At 42.5% G+C, this 21,462-nt stretch overlaps 2 protein-coding genes across 2 annotated transcripts; one reads left to right on the forward strand and one right to left on the reverse strand.

Moving 5' to 3' along the window:
- Positions 1-6,551: 6,551 nt before the first annotated feature.
- On the forward strand, positions 6,552-7,493 carry LOC127486263 (olfactory receptor 2H1-like). The gene has a single exon (XM_051830044.2). It carries the CDS (start codon positions 6,552-6,554, stop codon positions 7,491-7,493), a length of 942 nt encoding a protein of 313 aa, XP_051686004.2.
- Positions 7,494-19,496: 12,003 nt separating this feature from the next.
- LOC100340984 (olfactory receptor 2M3-like) lies at positions 19,497-20,453 on the reverse strand. The gene has a single exon (XM_002724126.4). The coding sequence runs from the start codon at positions 20,451-20,453 to the stop codon at positions 19,497-19,499; it is 957 nt and encodes a 318-aa protein (XP_002724172.4).
- Between the last annotated feature and the right edge of the window lie 1,009 nt (positions 20,454-21,462).

Here is a 21,462-nt window from a genome sequence, read left to right on the forward strand (position 1 = left end):
CAGAACACTGCCTAAATCCAAGTGAGATTTTATAAATGGGTTTCAGTTATTAAAGAATGCTTCTAGAAACTAAGCATAAAAGTTTAGTTGCAAATGTCCATTGAGGTTTAATGAAATTCTAGTAGGCTCCTGTTCTATTACCAATGAATAAATAGTATGATACACTTTTAAGAAATTATGAGGGACTTCAAAAAGATCATGGAAAATGGAATTAAATGATGCTTATTTTGATACAAAAACTTTCGAAATACATGCAAATGAGTTTTCTTCAAAAAGTTCATGATAAATGTGCATTATGAAATAGGTCTGCATGGATTTCAAAAATTTTTGCACCAAAATAAACTTATGTTTTCATTTTTCCTCCCATTACCTTTTTTTTTTTTTTGGACAGGCAGAGTTAGACAGTGAGAGAGAGAGAGAGAGAGAGAGAGAGAGAGAGACAGAGAGAAAGGTCTTCCTTTTTCCATTGGTTCACCCTCCAAGTGGCCACTATGGCTGGCACATTGCGGCTGGTGCACTGCGCCGATCCGAAGCCAGGAGTCAGGTGCTTCCTCCTGGTCTCTCATGCAGGTGCAGGGCCCAAGGACCTGGGCCATCCTCTACTGCCTTCCCGGGCCACAGCAGAGAGCTGGACTGGAAGAGAGGCAAACTAGGACAGAATCCAGCACCCCGACCGGGACTAGAACCTGGGGTGCTGGTACCGCTGGTGGAGGATTAGCCTAGTGAGCCGCGGCACCGCACCCCCCCATAAACTTTTTCAAGTTCCCTCATACATCCATCCTTTGATTTGTCACAGAGTGGTGGTTGCCAGATGTCAGTATCAAGAATTGGTTAAGGCAGTGTTAAAGAAGCGACACTGATGGCAAAATTCTTGGAAAGCAAGTGGCTCAGTGCTAGAGGCTAAATTAGCTGAGGATGCTGAGAGACCTGTGTACAGCTTGGATGGGTGTATTAATCAGGGCGCACGGGAAGGTGACTGGGTCACCACCACAGGTCAGCAGTACTTTAACATCCCAGGTAGGTTTATTTCTTAGACGTCCAAAGTCAGTATGGATGCCCTGGCTGGGGAGCATCCTGGACTTGTGAAGGTGGTGCTCCAGGCTGCTTTCTCCTTAGTGTGTCTCCATTTCCACAGAGGACAACAGGGAGGGGAGCCATGGGTTGCACACATCACTTCCTCTCATGTTTCCTGGGTCAAAGCAGAGCAGGTGACTATTTTTAACATCTAGTGGTGGAGGACTCAGAGTTGCCCACATATTCAAGATATTTCAGTCACAAATTAGTTTTGAAAAGCGTTTATAATCTTCAGGTCTTTTATGTATACTACACCGTTTACACAAGACAATTCATGGCATGTTTTAGTTGTGTATTTTTCTGTTTTCTCTCTCTGTAGCCTGAGATATATGTAATTGTTCATATTTTCTGCTTTATACTTCAGCAACAAACTCTTTTTTTATGATTCATTTCATCTTCTATAAACATCGTTTTGAATTACTAATATTTTCTGGCTGGTTTTAGTTGTATAAGAGCACAGGCAATTAATTTCAGCCTGATAAAGAATATTTTCTTAATTATTGCTGACTTCAGTTTTATTGTATCTTCCATGACTAGCACAGGAATGTGAACCCAGCAGCTAAATATGCATTTGTGGAGTGAATTAATAAATGACTGTTGGAACTTCAGCTTCTATAACCAATAAATCAATTGCTTTGTTATGTTACTAGGGATCAACATAAAACAGGCAAACTAAAGCAATTAGCTGGTAGCTCAGTTGACTTTGTGAAGCACGGGGGAAGCGCTTTTCACTCTCAGGCCTACGCCGCGTGTGGGGACTGCAGTTCATTACCTACAAAGACAGAGGCCTCCGGGACCTGCAGAGAGCTCAGGGCCCTCTGTGCTCCTTTGTTCTTTCCCTCTGGGGAAACAGAACAGTCACATGATTTCTGCCCATCTGCTGAGGTGGACACCACACCTAATATTTAACTGAGGGGGATCTCAGAGTCAGGGAGCTGAGATTAGATCCCAACACAAGGAAGATCTGCAGGGTGCTCCTGGCCAAGAGGGCTTGAGATTTCCAGCAGTACCACTGAACTGATTTCCAGCCCAGGTGAGCCACTGTCACTGCTATGGTGGGGGGGTTAGGAAATGAGAAAGGAGCAGTCAGACGAGTGGAATCTCAGGATGTACAACCTGTCTCTGGGCTTGAAGGAGACTTGTGCCAAGTGTCCAGCACTGCATCTAACAGGCTGTGTTCTAAGATGCAGAAATCGCTCCCTCTCCAGACTCGGGCATCCTGCAATGTGCACTTACTGCAGAATTTGTGCTGTGAAGTACACCTAGACACTCACACGTTAGGTTACAACCGATATTATGATGAATTTGTTGCAGAAATCTATGCAATTTCATTTTTATATCCCAGCAGTAAATTTCAAAAATACAGCATGTTGTACAAAAGGTCTCCTGACATTTATTCCTCTCATCCAACTGTGCATTTGTTAGTTAGGCTTAGCCTTTCCCCAACATATGGATATTTTAAAACATCACGATGTACAATGATAATGTTGTGTATTGTTCTCTTTAAATTTCAAAAATACACAAAATTCCTCTTACTGAAGGCATACAAAGTTAGGTAGTATATTGCTAAAGTTAGGTAGCATATTGTAGAGTTTAATTATTTTTACAAGTTTGAATATTTTGTTCTCAGAATAGTGGTCAGCTTAATGAAACTATGACCCAATGAGAATTTGAATCTTTGTATTAATGTATTTCTTAAATACTGCTAAATTTCATTATCAACAAGAGAGAGAGAGATACAGAGAGAAAGTCAGAGAGAGAGAGAGAGAGAGAGATACACAGAAAATGGAGAGAGGCAGAGACAAGAGAATGAGAGAGATGTGTCTCCCCGCAATTGATTAATCATTTGGCCACAGCCACAAGAATAGAAATGTATGGATCCTGCCATAATTGTAGCCAAATTCCAGGATGACACAGCAACCCAATGGCCATGGGATGTGGAAAGCAAGAAATACAAATTTATCATAAATCTATGATGGTGGGATTAGCGCTATCTTTATTATTAAATTATTGTGTTTCATATATGTCTTCAATGATCTATAACACAAAATATATTAATATAATGAAAATTATAGATATTTATAAATATAAGGCAAGGGCAGGCATTTAGCTCAGCGATTAAGATCTTGGGTGAGACACCCATACGCCATTTTGTGGCACCTGGGTTCAATGCTTGCCACCAGCTACTGACTTCAGCTTCCTACCAATGCAGATTCTGGGAGGCAGCAAGAGACAAATCAAGTAGCTTGGTCCCCACACCCATGTGGGAGATCTGGATTGAATTCCCAACTCCTGTCTGACCTGACCATTCCCAGTCATTGTGGGCATTTGGAAGATTGCACGAATGAATGGGAAGACACACACACACACTCTGTCTCTCATAAATAAAAATATAAAACTCAACACAACTGAACCCATGATATCATTTCCAAGAGAAAATCCAGATGGACAAGTTTTGTACACATGACACTGTTGAAGAGTTAAAATTGTATATGTATGGGTGTCAAAAGTTAAGCTTAAGCTTACAGGTTTAAACCTTCCTGGTGCAGCTGTGAAAATAAGAGAGAGTAAAGTAGCACCTTGACAGTAGGGACTCCATTTTGGAGCACTTGAGACTGCATTCTGGGAAAGCAACCCCCCCCCCATGAGACTCTGGTCTGAAACTATGATCTCAAATAGTCGGACAATAGCAGTGCACTACATCACCCTTGGCAACGCACAAAAACCCCCTAGCATGATTGCTCAAGCTTAAAAGTAGAAAGGTTGCACCTGGGTTACCTGGGCTAATAATGAAGATGTGATTTGTCTATGTCTTAAAATCATAATTGCTGATTGTAAGATTTTAGCAACCGCTTAGCAACCGTGTATTCTCTCCCTCCTCCCGATTTTGCGGTTTTTGCCTTTATAAACCCTATGCTGTAGTTCCTCACTGCTCCTCTGTCCTTGTCAGAGGGCCCCAACATGTTGGATCAATAAATTAACCCTTTGCTGGTTGCATGAGAGAAAAAGTCTCTTGGAGTTGTTCCTCGGGCAGTGGGCTTTTTTTTAGACCCTAACACTGTTTCTTGCAGAGGTGATCCCCACCAGGCAAAGGTGGATTCAGGTAAGAAAATGCGGTGAAGACCCGGTACAGTCTGACGGGACAGAGTGGACATTCTGTCATTAATTCTGGGTGCTTTGTAGAGCTCAGATCAGAGTTAGAGGTAGAACAGAGATAGAGGTAGAACAGAGATGCTGCCCCTGTCCATGACTTGGCTCTCATTTTCTCTCTGCCATGCAGAACTTCTGGGAGCTAACAGAGTCCTTTGGCTCAAGATTTCCTCTTCTATGGCATGAAATCATCCTACTCTGGTTCTTGATAATAAAACAATGTTTTTCTAATGTGTAGTAAATCTCATCTGAAAAAGGTGAATCCCTTGTGGCATGTGGCCTCCGTCCACTTGCTCTCTGAGCTTTATAAAGCTTTGTGCTTCTCTTCCCTATGTGAGGTGCATGGAGGCCATGGCTAACCCCCTATGAAGTTGCCATCCTATAGCAGTCCCTTGTAGTGTTCCTCAAATTCTTGCCTGGATTGCCCACTTTTAAAATCTGATGTTCAAATATGTAACTCAGTTTCCAGTCATTTAATTTTCTGTGTGCTCACTTCCATTCATATTCTTGGTGGATCTGCAAGCCAGAAAGGTAATATGCTAGGATCGTGTTTCTTAACTCAATTTAACGCTACAACTGCCTTCCATCCTTTCTACTTGCCCAGGAAACAAAGCTTTAAAATCATCACACAGATCATCATTCGTCATCGTGACTCATTTCTATTTTTATTTATTTCTTGGTTGAAATTTATGTATTATGCCTAGCTGATAGATGAGGATATCAAGGATTAGATAACAATGCTGGGGTTTTGCTTTCCAAGATGTCCGTGTCCAAGCTGACTGTTTTCTGCTGAAAGGTAACAGGAGCAATTATACTTTATCCCTTTAATCAGGAACTTAATCCTCTCAACGAGATTTCTTAACTTGGCATGTTGACCCTGTTTACTTAGATAAGAAAAGTGGCTCAGCATGTTAGAGTGGTTTACTTAAGAGTTAATTACATTACTTTATCTAGGGTGAAGAAACCATGTGCCCATCCTAGATTTGCTTTTTTTTTGGATTCATTTATTTACTTTTTAAAGATTTATTTATTTGAAAGGCAGAGTGACAAAGAGGCAGAGAGAGGAAGAGAGAGAGAGAGAGAGGTCTTCCACCACACTGGTTCACTCCCTAAGTGACTGCATAGGCTCGAGCTGTGGTGATCAAAACCAGGAGCCAGGAGCTTCTTTCCAGTCTCTCACATGGGTGCAGGGGCACATGGACTTGGGCCATCTTCTACTGCTTTCCCAGGTCATAGCAGAGAGCTGGATAGGAAGTGGAGCAGTCGGGACTATATTGGCACCCTTATGGGATACCTGCCCTAAAGGTGGCGACTTAGCCCATTACACCACAGCACCAGCCCCTATATATTTATTTTCAAAGTCAGAGTTACAGAGAGGAGGAAAGAGAGATTGGGAGAGGCAGGTGAGGAGGGAGAAAGAGAGAGAGAGAGAGAGAGGGAAAGGCAAAGAAAGAGAGAGGGAGAGGGATAGAAAGAATATTTTTCATTCAGTGCCTTACTCCCCAGTCTCAATCCAGTGCTAGGCCAGTTCTAACCCAGAAGCTTCATCTGGGTCTCCCACATGGCTGGCAGGGGCCCAGGGCCCAGATGCTTCTTCTGTCTTCTACTGATTTTCCCGGGCCATTAGCAGGGAGTTGAATTGGAAGTGGAGCAGCCAAGACACGAACCAGCACCCATATGGGAAGCTGGCGCCGAAGCAGGGGCTTTACCCTCTATGCCACAACACCAGTCACCCAATCTAGTTTTTCACCATTGAAAAACCAGTGTGTCTCCTGTGCACGGTGTTTCCTCAGACTCCAGGGTTTGCTAATGACTTCAGGTTCTCCTTCAGGGTTTACACTGAAAACAATAGGACTTTGATCCTGAGATTACCTGAATTTCATTTTTCCCCACTAACATCACCAAATAATAAAAATATGCCTTGTTGAAGGATTATGTTGTAGATAAGTGAAAGCTAAGGTTTGGATCTAGCATTTCCTATTGCAAGACTTTTGGAGAGCTGCTGTGACTATCACTGCAGAGGTGTGCTGCGAGGAACATGAACCATGTGAGGGAGCTCTGTGAACGCGTCCACTGGGGATGTTGTGATTACAGATCTCAGAGGCAAATTCCAAGGGAGCTGTCTTAAAAATATTGTTTTGACATAAAAACGCAGCCTTAGAAACAGAGATTGTATCTTATGGAACTAAGGTGAAGGGACACATTCCCGAAAGGCCTAGAAAACTAACAATGCTTACTTTCTCTAAACAAATTTAAGCCAAATCTTTCTACAAAATCCATTCATAATATCTCACCTTGCATCCAACCCCAATGCAAAAGCAAGAGGAATGACTAACAAGAGTTTCCCAGTAGGCTTCATCCTTCTTGGGTTCTCTGAATGGCCCCAGGAAGAGTCGGTTCTCTTCTGGATTGTGATCATGCTGTACCTCATGACCATCCTGGGCAACTCCACCATCATCTTGCTCTCGTGCATGGACCCTCGTCTCTACACCCCCATGTACTTCTTTCTTAGCAATCTTTCCTTCTTGGATCTCTGCTTCACCACAATCCCGGTGCCCCAGATGCTGTCAAACCTGTGGGGGCCAGACAAGAGCATCACCTATGCAGGCTGTGTCATGCAGCTCTGCATGTTTCTCTGTGTTGGGGCCACAGAAGGCGTCCTGCTGGTGGTCATGGCCTTTGACCGCTATGTGGCTGTCTGCCAGCCTCTGCGCTATACCACCATCATGCACCGTCCACTCTGTTGGAAGCTGGTGCTTATGGCCTGGCTGTGTGGCCTGATGGAGTCTCTGACCCAATCTCCCATCACACTCCAGCTACCCTTCTGCTCCCATCACCGCCTGGACAGCTTTATGTGTGATGTTCCTGCCCTCCTGTGCCTGGCCTGTGGAGACACCTCTGCCACTGAGTGGCAGATGACCATCTCTGCTGTCATCTTCACCATGCTGCCTGTGGGGTTGATCCTGACTTCTTATGGATGTATAGCTCAAGCAGTAGTGAAAATGAAGGCAGAGGAGGGGAGGCAGAAAGTCATTGCCACTTGTTCCTCCCACCTCTTTGTGGTCTTCATGTTGTATGGCACAGTGGCAGTTGTGTACATAAACCCTAAGACCAACTTTACTTCAACATATGGCAAGTTCTTCACCTTCTTCTACACTGTGGTCACACCCATGCTGAACCCTCTCATCTATACCCTGAGGAACAAAGAAGTGATGGGTGCTCTTCAAAGGGTGTTGAGAAAGGGGATCTGCATAAGCAAAAGTAGATGATTGAGCATTTGGACCAGAAAGGAAGTTGAAAGTCATGACTGCTACTTACTCTTTTTTTTAGTCTTTAAATATTTACCCAAAGGAAGTTTTGATCAAAAAGACTAAATTATTTGCATTTTTATCCTTGATACTTTAAATATCACCTTGCTAAGTAAATATCCAAATGCAATACCATTTGTGTCATACAATAAGTGTTCAAAATGTAGTTGTCTTGGGGTAAATATTAATTTCAACATTAACTTTTGAGGCATATATATTATTTTTATGAAACTTAATAATGATGAACAGAACATTCTGGAATTTATAAAAAATATGTTTGATGTTATTTGGGATTTAAAGTAGAAAATATAATAATAATTTATGGGGAGGACTGTATACCATGGATTAGCTTAGACAAACCTGAAAGGGGGGATTTCCTTGGAGTTTCCCTGAGTTCTTACTACATTTGCAGCCTTTCCTTTTTAATTTGTTTGTGTTCATGACACAGAGAGTGGAGCCTACCTGCATTTTGGGTATGCTCTTCCTCAGCTGGAGTTTTCAGAAGATGAAACTTCTCCTTTGAGGTGCCTCAGAGGCACTTGAAACCTAACAAAGGGTGCAAGCACTCTTATTACTGAAGACCTGCAGCTTTCTACGTCTAATCCAAACTTAATGTCACCTCCGTGTGGTTAAAAATGTTAATATATTTCTCAAATTTATTTTTCTACGTACACACTAGCAAGGCAATTTTCCTAAGAGAAAATATGTATAAAATATCTCACATAGATATAGGTGTTGATTATTATGTTTTGAAAATGTGGAATCAGAATATTGCCTATATCCAATTGAGTTTTCAAAAGGGACTTGGATATTGAATATCAACTTTTTTATTTATATAAGGTGAACAAATTTCATGTATTTCATATATACAGATATATGGGCATAGTGATATTTCCCACCCTACCCTTCCTCCCACCCATGACCCCACACTCCATCCTTCCTCTCTTATTCTTTTTATTTTTGCAATGACATACTTTCAGTTTATTTTATAATCATAAGATTAACCCTCTACTAAGTAAAAATTCAACAAATAGTAGGAAGAAAAAAACTCTGGTCTTCCACAGTAGAGACTAGGGTTGTAAACAATAATCAATTCTCAAAATATCGATTTTGCTCATATACATTACATTTTTAGGTACTCTATTAATTACCAAAGGTCAGGGAAAACTATGGTAATTGTCTTTTTTTGGAAATGGCACATTACACTAAGTATAATGGATTCTAGTTACATCCATTTTATTGCAAAAGACAGGATTTCATTCCTTTTTATGGCTGAGTAGTATTCCATAGTGTATATATATCACATTTTCTTTGCTGAGTAGTTGGTTGATGGGCAACTGGATTGATTCCATATCTTAGCTATTGTAAATTGAGCTGCAATAAACATTGGGGAACAGATAACTCTTTCACATGCTGATTTCATTTCCTTTGGGTAAATTTCCAGGAGTGCAATGGCTGGGTCATATGGTAGGTCTATATTCAGATTTCTGAGGTGTCTCCATACTGTCTTCCACACTGGCTGTACCATTTTACATTCCCACCAACAGTGGATTAGGGCACCTTTTCCCCCACATTCTTGCCAACGTTTATTGTTTTTTGATTTCTATATGAAAGCCATTTACACGGGGGTGAGGTGAAACCTCATGGTGGTTTTTGTTTGCATCTCCCTGGTGGTAAGTGCCTGGAGGAGCATTTTCCCCATAGTGAGTGGTGGGAAACATGAAAGCTTGCTAGAAAGCTAACCTTTCTGAGTTTTCCCTATCCTTTCAACAAAAATGCAGACACAACTACAAAGCCCAGCTGCCCATTAGGGAAGGGTGGTGAGGGAGAACGAGGGGATGGTGGGTTAGTCTGTCCCCATCCGTCTCACCTGTGGTCCACAGCGGTGACCTGGAGACTAGAAGGTGCCAAAAAGGCTGGGAGGAGCCAAAGGGCTGCAGAGCAGGGGACCTTCAGGACACTCAGGTAGGGCACTGCTTTGCCTGTGGCACTTAAACAGCACTGGGAGGAAGAGTGACAGGAGAGACAGCAAGAATTGGCTGATGGCGTGAAACTGTACCTTGCGTGAGGACAGAGCTTGAATAGCCCTCCAGGAACACAGAGAGATGGATGTTCAATGTTAAGAAGAAAATAATAGACATGGAGTAATGAGCATACAAAAGCAAAATAAAGTATTCAATGATTCTAAAAGAATAATTCCACAAATTTAAGAAAATTATAAGTAAAAACTGAAGAAAGGAAAACTTTTATTAAAGGGACAAGAAGACTGTGGAAAGATGTCTCACTGAATACAAGGATGCACTCATGCATATTCCAGCAAGTTATTTGAAGTAAAAGTATCTAGCAGCTCGCACACAGATGAAAGGAAAGGAAAACAGGGCCACCTTCAGCAGATTGGAGTTCACACTAGCCTCAGATGATAACATCCACCAAGAGTGAAGAAATCTGCAAACCCCCAAAACAGAATTTGGGAGTTAGAACCAGCATTTTCTTGGGTTTGGTTTCCATTTCCAAATGTGTGATCGCAGGCAATTTGTTTTGCATCAGTTTCCCCATTTTCTCTGTAATAATATGAAGGACACAGGTTTCCAGGGCAACTTCATTAGTCCACGGAAGTTTTTTAGACTGGTGTTGAAAACTGCTCTGTGCTCAGTAAAAGTTACTGATGATACTCAGACCCACTGGAGGAGCCAGTAATGTGTCAATCAAGCAGGAAGATGTTCTGAGACACATTTAGGTCTGACAAACACTAAAATACACTCCACTGTTTGTGTAGATGAAACAAAACTGAAACTAAGAATATGGAAGAAACCATGCAATATCACTAATAGTAAACATTGAATTCAGTTTTAATATCCATGTTTACCAATCATGTGATTGCAAAATTGCATAGAATTCCAAGCAATTCACAGGAACAGATCTACCTACCTACCTATCTCTCTAAAAGCGGAATGCCGATTTTCTGCATAACACAGATCACCTTCCATGGAATTGGGGAATTAGGAAGCACCAGTAAGTGAATTCCATCATGCATTGCCCCAGGAGTGTCGCTCCCCCTCTTCATGGAGGAACGACACAGGACCCTGCGCTGTTCTTTTGTCTGCTCGGCCATTCCCAGGTTTGCTGCTGGTTCTTCCCGGGTTGGCTGCTCACCCTCCACCTCCGTGGAGGGGCGGTTCCCCCTGCCACTTTCCCCACTTCCATGGGGGAGTGGCACACCGCCGGCCGGCTCTCTCGGGGGCTGCTCAGATGTTGTCCGGATGTTCCCCTTAGATGTTCCTGGTGCATGTTGTCTCTCTCCTCCTTTATAGTCCTCTTCCACCAATCCCAACTCTGCTACCCACACGCCGAGTACGCTGCTCTCCTCCAATCAGGAGCAGGATCAGCTCCTGCAGGTTATTGGTCGAACCGGAGGCAGCTGTGTAAAAGTTGTTTACTCCTCTCCCAGCGCCATATTGTGGGAGAGCAGATGCATAGAATAAGTCTTAATTCCAGTAACTTAGTCTAGTCCGAGTTGCTCCCCACAAGGAGCTGAAGACATTGTCACAAGGCCCCCTGTGTGCAGCACCCAGGGAAGGGACTGGCAATGAATGCATTTGTGTGCAATTGTCACAAGGCTAACATGTAGATGAGCCAGAAAAGATAGACATTTACAGATGGCTCCAACAAAGACAACTACAAGGGTGAGGACAATTCTGAAAAGCACTAGCAGAATTGTTATTAATAATATGTGTGTATTCTAAAATACCAGAAAACATGAAAGAAAAAAATGTATAATGTAACAGCAAAGAAGATTCTTAAAACTATTAATTAGATTAGATAAGAATGTTAATTAGAGTTACAAAATTCTGCAGGACAAACACCCCCTTTTAGAAGTATGGATTTACTCTTTAAAGAAAGAAAGTGCAAAAACAAAAAGATAGAATTAAAAGACACAAATTACGATCCATATCTATTATATATATGCATTGAAATGTCACAATATATCCCATAAATGTGCATAATTTCTAAGTGGCAATTAACATTTTGAAAATATTTTTAAAAGATGCAAAAACAGAGTGATTTGAGCGTGTGCAGAATACTATTTAAGGAAATAGTGAAATGGAGCAAAGAAATCATTTTATAATGTAGATTTTAAGAGAAAATGCGTTATATCTTTAATCTATTCCATTGGTCCGTATCACTGAGCCAGTAAGAAATACAAAACAAGAGCAGACTTACACGTACTCGGAGTAGAATGAAAACACTGCTTAAGTAAAGGAAGCTCAAAGCTGCGCCACAGCAGGCATATTATGTAGGGAGCCAAAGGCTACCCAGAAAACGTTTTATTATTGCACTTTGCAACGTAACTGTTACAGAAGAAAGATGTGATAGAATAAAAGATCCAACCTAATAAGTTATGAAAACATGCACCTAATAAATTCAAATAAGAGGTGTACACACGTGGATTCTAATGTAGGGAGACTGGGTATCCAGGAGCTGGCCTCTGTGTGGAGGCTGCAGGATCAGGAGTGCCCCATGTACCTCGCCTCACCTGGCATACACGCAGAACTGTTTATTTCCTGCCTTTTCACATGAGGTGGATTAGACTCTGGTGGTTACCAGAGACCAGTGTCTGTGATGCCCCTAGCTTCTGACCACTGCGAGTCCCACACGGCCCCCTCCCATCATCATCTCCAGCTTGCACCCAGGCTGGTCTGCCTGGGTTTGTCTGCTGTGTGTTTCTGTCTTCTCAAGTTACAGAGAGTTGGGGTGAGCAGTCCTCTGAACAGTCAGTGTGTACAAGGACACTTCATTCAGTTCAGGACAAAATGAAATTAAAACATGTTTATCTGGGTGCAAAAACTGGCTGAGACACATGCATAGAGTCTTACAATGCACATTTTATGTGAACATTTTGAGGGTCCCATGTATGTGGGATTTAAAAATCTTTGCACCAAAATAAACTTAGGTTTTCATTCCATTTTTCACAGAATTTGCAGCACCTTCCTAGAGCGCCCCTAAAACTGAATGACTTTGACTCTCAGTCTTTTTCCATTGCAAATGTGTGCGATTATTGCTTTGATATCCTCAAGGTGTCACCCTGTCCCCCAGGCTAATTCTGAAGACCACGGGGGTGGGAGGGAGCCTCAAGTCTGAAAAGAAGGAAAGTGAAAGGCAGGGGCCAGAAGTGCAGAGGAACATGCAGGCTGTCCAGTGCCCTGCAGCCTCACACCCAGCGCAGCCTGGCTGACCCTGCCTGGCCAGCCATGGCCACAACTACGGGAGCAAGTTCCTGTCTTCCACGCGCTGCCTCCTGATGTGTTCAGAGCAGGTCATAGGAAACAGTGGATGAAATCAGTTCACTGAACATTGGTGGCCTTGCGCAAGGCTGGAAATAGGATTTATTGTTTGGTCATCTCTGATCTGGACACCAGGCCCAGGAAGTGATGACCCTCATCAATGAGTGGAAGTTTTGTACACAAAAGCCAGAAATACAGCCAACTTCACCAAGTGTTTCCATGACTCTTGCTGCTCCACTCCACTAACTTGCCAACATTTCACTCTCACCTGACACGCATCCTGAAATGTGCTAAATGAGTACTCTAGTAACCGACGCTTCAGTCCTGTCCAAGTTTAGCTCATTCTGCGGTCACAGCTGGTTTGTGCTTCATCGTTTCCAACCTTGTCTTCTCAGGGCAGTGTCCTCGCTACTCACATCTCCATGGCCGTCCTGCTTTCCAACTGATTTTCTCCTCTCCCCCAGACCCTGCACGTCTAGCTCACGTTAGGCGTGTGGGAACTGAACATGCACAAAACGTGAGTTATCTGAAAGCATTACCCTTCCTTGCCCGTTTTCCTCTCACCCAAACCTGGTACACAAGAGAACAAGCATTTCCCTTACCCTGAGACTGGAGATGGCAGCTGAAGACAGCAGACCCCTCACGGTGTACAGTGTCTCTCCAGGAGGAGGAATGCTGGTCAGAGGTGAAGTTGTTCACAGAAATTTTCACCCGAGGGCAGATCTTAGGAACTGGAGAGAAAAGCCGACCTCCTCGTCTTCCTGTTTCATGTCTCCATTTTAGTCTCTTTTTTTTCTTGAAAAAAAAAAAAAAATGACTGGACATTCATGAGGAAAGGCACAAAACTTAAAAAAAGAGAGTGTTAGAAGTGTTCCAAGATGACCACTGAAATGGAGGCCTGGGATTCACCCTGCAACACTGCACACTGGGGCACACAACTCTGCAGGACACCAGAGCACAGCCAAGTTTAAAGCCCTGGTGAGTGACAGAAGAGGCCCCTCCCTGAGCCGGCATGCAGTGAAGCTGTCCCCAGGCGGCTGTGACAGCCTTGCTCCCCACCTCTGCGCGGCAAGCACCGAACAGGCTCCAACCAGGGCTGCGCAATCTCCTCCCCAGGTCTGGTTTTAATTAATGATTTGAGAACAACTGTTGAATGGATGTTCCATGGCCACACTCCTTATGTCCCTCTTGCCCCAAGGGGGCAAATTAGTAAAATCAGGAACACAGCCAAAGGAAGGGAAGAGCCGTTCTTCGTGTGGTCTTTAATTCCTCACTGCAGCAACAAGTGTGAGCTCAATTCCCACCCGCCTCCTTGCCTTCTGTTTTTTAAGATTCATTTATTTATTTGTAAGTCAGAGTTATAGAGAGGGAGAGGCAGAGGCAGAGAGAGAGCAAGCGAGCGAGCGAGAGAGGTCTTCCACCTGCTGGTTCACTCCTCAAATGGCCACAACAGCCAGAGCTGGGCTGATCTGAAGCCAGGAGCTTCTCCCGGGTCTCCCATGTGGGTGCAGGGTCCAGGCATGTGGGCCATCTCCTACTGCCTTCCCAGATGCATCAGTACAGAGCTGGATGGGAAGTGGAGCAGCGGGTAATCGAACCGGCACCCAGAGGCGATGTCAGCACTGCATGCAGAGGCTTTATCTGCTATACCACAGCACCAGGCTCCCCCCTTGGCACAACTTTCCAATAAACAGTCATTAACTAAATGGCACTGAGTAAATGTAATCACCAATTTAGTAAATATATCAAAGAATCTGCTAAGAAACTATATTTAGGCATGTATCAGCTGCACAGATTGATTGATAACTGCAGAGATGCAGTTTATGGAAACTGTTAAATAATTGCTATCAAACCTTTCTGAACACACGATCAGAGATCATCATGTTGAAAAGTACCCGGGTTGAGGATTCTTATTACGTGAGGAACACATCACTTCCATTTGGGAAAATAAGCTTCTGCTTTATTTCTAAGGCAACAATGCATTTTAGAGAAATTGAGAGGTATGGAAAATCCTTATGCAAAGACTCTACCTCAAAGAAGTAAAAATTAATATTGTCAATCAGAAAGCTTCACTGTGCTCAATTTCTCTCCAGGAAAATCAGACTCACAGGTCTGGAATGAACTTTTCTCGTGACTTTCCAAATTTAGAGTAAGTGAAAGTAATTAAAACTATCAAAACCACGACACTCCACCAAGGAGCTGGTGTTACATGTTGGTGCACAGTCTTACCTTTAATACCTTGTATAATAAGATGGGTATGCCCAACCTCTGTGTCAGTGAAAAATAAAGAAACTTACAAAAATAAAATAAAATTGTGCTTAAGATTATGTAGGTAAAATAAAAAGATCGGAAAAATAACTCATAACATGTACAGTAGCTATACTCTTAGAGAAACATTTAAAGTGATTTTAAAAGTTTTATGTGTTATAGGAAAATCAATTAGTTAATCAGAATTGTAGAATTTTCTTAATCTTATGATCAAGAATTTTATGACTTAGATGTTTTTTGAAAGAGTAAAAGAAAATGACGAGTGGTATAAAAGTAATGAAGCAATGAAAAAGCAAAATCAAATTATAAAATACATTGAAATGAATTCCATGCACAATGGTATTGAAATGGACTAACAATAAAAAACAACGAAAAAGTTTAAAGAATATGACATAGTTTAGACTTTTGAAGCATATATCTTTATTAGAAATACAGAAACAAAGTGGAACATTATGTACATTACATATGTATGACATACTTAAATGTACCCAAACAAAAGCATCCAAATATCCTAGCAAACTCAAGGAAATTTGTTTGGAATGTGATTCAAGTCGACCCACCATGAAGTTATCTGTTTTCTGGTTCAAGGAAATTTGCAGGGTCTGTGTCTACTGGTAAGCCTCAGCCCTTCTGAAATGCGCCATGCGCCTGTGTGAGACAGTGGAGAAAAATCAGCAGGACCAGGACCACTGAGTCTTTTGCGCTGCTGCTGTCGTCTGTGCGTTGTGGAAGACACAGACTCTGATTTTGGAGAAGAGCAAAGACTGAGGCTTCCGAAGCACACCCTGCTCGAACCCAGGTCTCCTTGTCCTGGTCCTGAACTCCTCTTATTCCGTGCAGTTTTTGAATAATTATGGGTTATATTTATAATCTCCTACAGATTTAATTATTGTTTAATTGTAAGGTAATTTAATCCATTTAATTTTATATCTTAATATTTGAATACCAATTTCACATGTTATTGGACATGATCAGATAATGTGATCTGGAAATTATTTCTGCATTTGACCATTAGGGTCTCCTCCAAGACATTTACATTGACATTTCCTAAATATTTGTTGAGACAGAAACATCAAATCTAGAATGATTCTAAGAAATTATCTTGAAGTGTACAACCATTCATTAAATCATGCAGTTCTGAAAATTTCTTACACATCTTGTGGAGGATAAAAATAAAGGAAAAAAGGAGACACAAAGCTATTTCTTGGGCTAATTTCCCAAGTCTCAATATGATGATATTGCAGTAGAAAGACTATTTTGTAAATCCAGCAAGGAACTGCATTTTGGATAACTGAATTCCTCCAAGGGAAATCTGAGTAGTGGTATAACATGCCTTTATAACATTCTTGAATAAAACTTTCCTAGTATTGTTTTCCTTACAGTTCGCTTTATCCGTTGGTTTGGAAGATGGTAGACAACAGGATTCAGCTGCCACCAACCAGCACGATGGAGAGCAGAAGTAAGAGCCCACTGCTGAAGCTGTCAGAGCAGGGGAGCCAGAGCAGACAGCAACAAAGGCACTCAGAAAGGTTCACACCCACAATGGGCTAGGTATGACCTACAGTACACCCCCTCTCCTCCATTATGTCCAGCCTTGGAGTTCTGTTGTTCCAGTTGAGAATGAATTTGTTAATTTTTCTAAAGTCCCTAGGGTGGAATAAATTTCAAATAGCATTTCAGTTTTTATTTTCAAGTCTATGTATTTATTTGAAAGTCAGAGTTAGGGAGAGAGATGGGAGACACAGAGAGGAAGATCTTCCATCTGCTGGTCTTCCGTCAGATGGCTGCAATGGACAGGCTGGACCAGGTGGAAGCCAGGAGTCAAGAGCTTTTCCTGGGTCTACCACATGGGTGCAGGGATCCAAAGACTTGGGCCATCTTCCACTGCCTTCCCATGTGCATTATCAGAGAGCTGGATAGGAAGTGGAGCAGCCAGGACTCAAACCAGTGTCCATAGGGGATACTGCCATCGCAGGTGGTGGCTTTACCTGCTAAACCACAGTGACAGCCCCAAGCATTCTTTTCTTGTTGAAATCCCTAAGCACCCTTGTTGAAAATCTATTGGCTATAACTCTAGGGTGCTTTTCCTCAGGAGTCTCAATTCCATTCTGCTTATTTGCTTGTCTATCCATTTACGAATAACACACTGAATGGATTGTGAAGATCTTTACTGCATCTTAAAATTGAGATTTATGAGTTCTTGACTTTGTTATTTTTCCCACTGTCCTCTGGAGGGTGCTAGATCCCACTGTGTTCCTCAATTTCTTTCTTTTTTCATATATATATATGTCTATATAATTTTTATTTTGATTTTTAATTACTTTTAACATGTTCAGTGTGATTTGGAGATACAATTCTAAGAACTCAGTTTCTGAGGAAAGTAAGATTTCTAGCTTCTACTTAGCTGCGATAATGTCTCAGATTTTGCCGTTTTAACTGTTAGAGTTTACACATGTACTTTTCTTTATAATAGAAAGTGTTTTGAAAACGAAGTGTGAGTAGATTCATTAATTGAAAACTTATTATTTTTAGCCCATATTTTCTTTAGCTCCTATGAAAAGTAAATATGTCACCTGTCATATTGGTCGTGCACCTGAGAATTACATTAGGATTGTGCTCATTCTTCCTTCCATCTGCACAGCTTTCGTCAGAGGGGTATGCAGCCTCTCCTCTGGATGGGTGCTCAGACTTCTTACAGGAGATTATGGCGTGTGTAATTCACGCTGAGGCCCTATGTCTTCAGAGTGCATTCAGGGAAGTCATTGGTGAGTAAATCTGTGCACTTGACATGAACTATTTTGTTCTCCTTGACAATATATGAAAGTAATTCTGGCATCTGCTAGTTAATACAGAGTTTCATCCGCTGGCCTCTAATATACATCTACCGGATATAATTTTCATTTAACTTTTTATTTGATTAGAAGATCTTTCTACCTGCATTTAATAAAGCACCACGTTTTTAAGCCCAGGGATGACTACTTTTTTCCATTCTACTCTTAATAAATCTATTACCCTTTCCTCAATCTGACTACTCCATGTTCCGCTTAAGTTGCAAGATTTATTTTTATGATTTCTTCCATGTGGGCTCATTTTTCTTATTGCAAATTCCTCCTCCTCTTCCAGCTTCTTAACATCCCAGAACTTGGTGTTTTCTTCCTTCACGGCCAGGCTTTCTTTTTTGGGGGATGGCTTTCTTTCTTTTTTTAAAGTTATTTTATTGTTATTTTTTTCCAGGCTTACTTTTGCTTAGCTCATAAGCTGGCTCTTTCTTACCATCACTAGGCCACATACCCTCAATTTAAGTCTCTTTTTCTGGGTATCACTTTTGAAGTCCAGCTTTGTTACACAACAGCCCAATTTGAAGTTTCTAATAACATGCCTGTCTACTAAGACGGGGATCCTTGTCCCATTATCCTACAAACATCCCCTGGGGCGGGCTCTGCAGCCTCTCACCTCCTAGATCCTTGCTCCACTCCCATCTATTGACAAAAATGCAGTCAGTGCCCCCTCTGTTCACACCCAGGCAGGACTCACCCTCTGCTCACCGTGCTACAGACACCCCCTTGTTCCTCACAGCCCTCACAACAGTCTACACAGGCAGGACATGGCTAACCTGCTGTGTTCATGGTGTCTTGCCTTTGATCTCCTACTCTCTGGATCAGGCCACATCTTTTCTCTGCCTGCCTTGCTGTCCTCAAGCAGAGCAGATGTTACACCCTCCCTTCCATCTGAATGTCCTCCCTGCCAGGATACCCTCCCCACACACGTCTGTGCAGGGGCCACATCCCCACCTCCGACTTTCTGCTGAAACATCGCTTGCTCTGGAGGCCCCACTTTAAAAGTACAGTCCCTTAAGAGCCCCCGTAGCACTGTACCTTGTGGGTTTTCTGTTTATTCTATAACATCCCTGAAGTCACAGAACTCAGTTTACTTCAGCCTTCCCTGGTGGGAGATCAGCTCCCCATCCTGTTCAGTGAAGTGTCCCGAGACCTTTATTCCTCTGTGATCTGATGGTTTATTCTACATATTTCTATCTACTAAGTGTTTTCACTCTGGTTACCATGAGGCTCACATAAAACATACTAATATTAGGCTATGGAATGCAGATATCAACTTAACATTTTATCACTTGCTCAAACTCTACATTTCCTCCCCAACAATTTGTTTTTGAACTCATGTTTTACATTTTTATTAACAAGTTATTTTAGCTATTATTATTTTCATAACTTTCAATTTTATCCTTCATATGAGAGACATAATTGAGTTTGGCTATATATTTACTTCTCAGTTCATTAACCTTAGTGATTGCTGAAAATCTACATAGATGGGTAAATATTGGGTGCTGGGATATGTTGGTCCAATCTTTACATTTTTAAGCATAAAGTATATGGAAAAAAGCAAAGCATACAGATAATCAACCAACCTGATGTCCAGACTTGCACTTCACCAGCACCTTCCTGAGGGCTCTGGCTACCTCCTTGTTGCGTAGGCTATAGATGAGGGGATTCAGCATGGGAGTGAGGATGGTGTAGAAGGTCGACACCACCTTGTCCAGTGTGGGGGAACGGTGGGAAGTGGGCCGCATGTATATGAAGATGGCCGCTCCGTAGTACATTACCACCACCATGAGATGGGAGGAGCAGGTGGCAAACGCTTTGCGGCGCCCCTCCCCAGAGCCCATGTGAACGACAGCCCGAATAACCCGCACATAGGAAGTAATGATGACTGCTACAGGCAATAGAAGCATAACCACACAGCAGGTGAACATTATCCTTTCAAAGGTCGAGGTACTAGTGCAAGAGACAGTGAGGATGGAAGGCGTGTCACAGAAAAAGTGGGGTATTTCCCGGGCACCACAGTACTGAAAGGACAGTGCAACTGCAAGGACAATTACACCATCAGAGGAGCCAAGGAGCCAGGAAGCAGCTGCCAGGAGCCCACAGATTTTCTGGCTCATGAGAATCTGGTATCTCAGTGGGTGGCAAATGGCCACATAGCGATCATAGGCCATGGCAGCCAGCAGGAAGCATTCTGCTCCGAGTAGGGAGACATAGAAGAAGATCTGGGTTCCACAACCAGCCAGCGAGATGGTCCTCCTGCCAGACAGGTAGCTGAGAGCCATCTTGGGCACGATGGTGCAGCTGAGCATGAGGTCCATGAGGGAGAGCTGGCTGAGGAGGATGTACATGGGCGTGTGCAGCTGGGGATCCAGCTGGATGAGAAGCACCATGACAGAGTTCCCCATGCAGGTCACCGAGAAGATGGTTAGGACGAGAGTGAAGAGGAAGGTGTGGGCGGGGCTGTGGTCGAAGATTCCCAGCAGGATGAAGTCAGAGGTGAAGGTCTGATTATTGTAGGACATGAGGAACATGTTCCCTGTGGAGACAGAACACGCAAGGAATGGCCAAGTTCGTGTCCTAGAAATATGAAGAACTTGAGTGTGAGATCTACAGAACTCCCTCTGCCTGGAAAAGTGATTTATGTGAGGTATAGTTTCTTCATCAGTGAACTAGGAGTCAGGCATCTTGCTTTTTAGGTTGAAATGATTTTCAGATGTAAGGTACTTGCACGGCTTACAGACCCAGGAGGTTTCTCAAGAGGAGGACAGCCTCCTTTGAGCAAGAAGTCAAGTGTGTAGTGTGTTTTCCTTCCACAGTTAAACTGAGAGCCAGAGGACTGACAAATTCTGGGGCGCCAGTGACATACTCTGTTCTCTTTCTCCACTCAAATAAGCACAACACTCTGTGATGCCAATAACAGTCCTGTCTTCCAAAGGGAAGGGGAGCCAGGACTGGAGGACATGGGGCAGTGAGCCAGACGCCAAGAACCAAGAAAGCAGCACTCAGAAGCCCAGGAGTGATCTTTTTTGCCAACAGTGCTGAGCTGTCACGGAAGTATGTAAAACACGAGTTCAGAAACTAATTGTTGGGGAGGAAATGTAGAGTCTGAGCAAGTCATCAAAGTTTTGGCCAAATTTATCAAAATTTGGTGCATTTGATTAACAAAACCTCTGCATTGTTTTACAAATCTTATACTAATGTCTATAGGGAGAAATGTATGTTTAGCCTATTACTGTTTCATACACCCACAATGTTAAATTGAAAATCAATTAAGCTTGAATGAAAATGTTATCATGCAAATACATATAAAATATTTCAAGAAAACATCACTGATTCTTAATACATTCAATACTATTTCAACCAATGTGTATACCCTGTAGGAGAGCAGGGTTTTTATTCCATACCCCCAAATTATTGCAAAATAGTATCCAGGCATGGTTTTGTGTGTGAGAGAATTATGTGAATTGTTCTAATGTAAATCACAATGATTAAATGTCTATGGAGTGAGTATTGCATACTTTATTTCTCCTCATCTTTTAA

Source organism: Oryctolagus cuniculus, chromosome 6 (assembly GCF_964237555.1).
Source record: "Oryctolagus cuniculus chromosome 6, mOryCun1.1, whole genome shotgun sequence".
Classification (NCBI taxonomy): Eukaryota; Metazoa; Chordata; class Mammalia; order Lagomorpha; family Leporidae; genus Oryctolagus; species Oryctolagus cuniculus.

Bases quoted from the DNA above. Each gene is read 5' to 3' on its own strand.
- LOC127486263 (XM_051830044.2), top strand. From the start codon at position 6,552: ATGACTAACAAGAGTTTCCCAGTAGGCTTCATCCTTCTTGGGTTCTCT.
- LOC100340984 (XM_002724126.4), bottom strand. From the start codon at position 20,453: ATGTTCCTCATGTCCTACAATAATCAGACCTTCACCTCTGACTTCATC.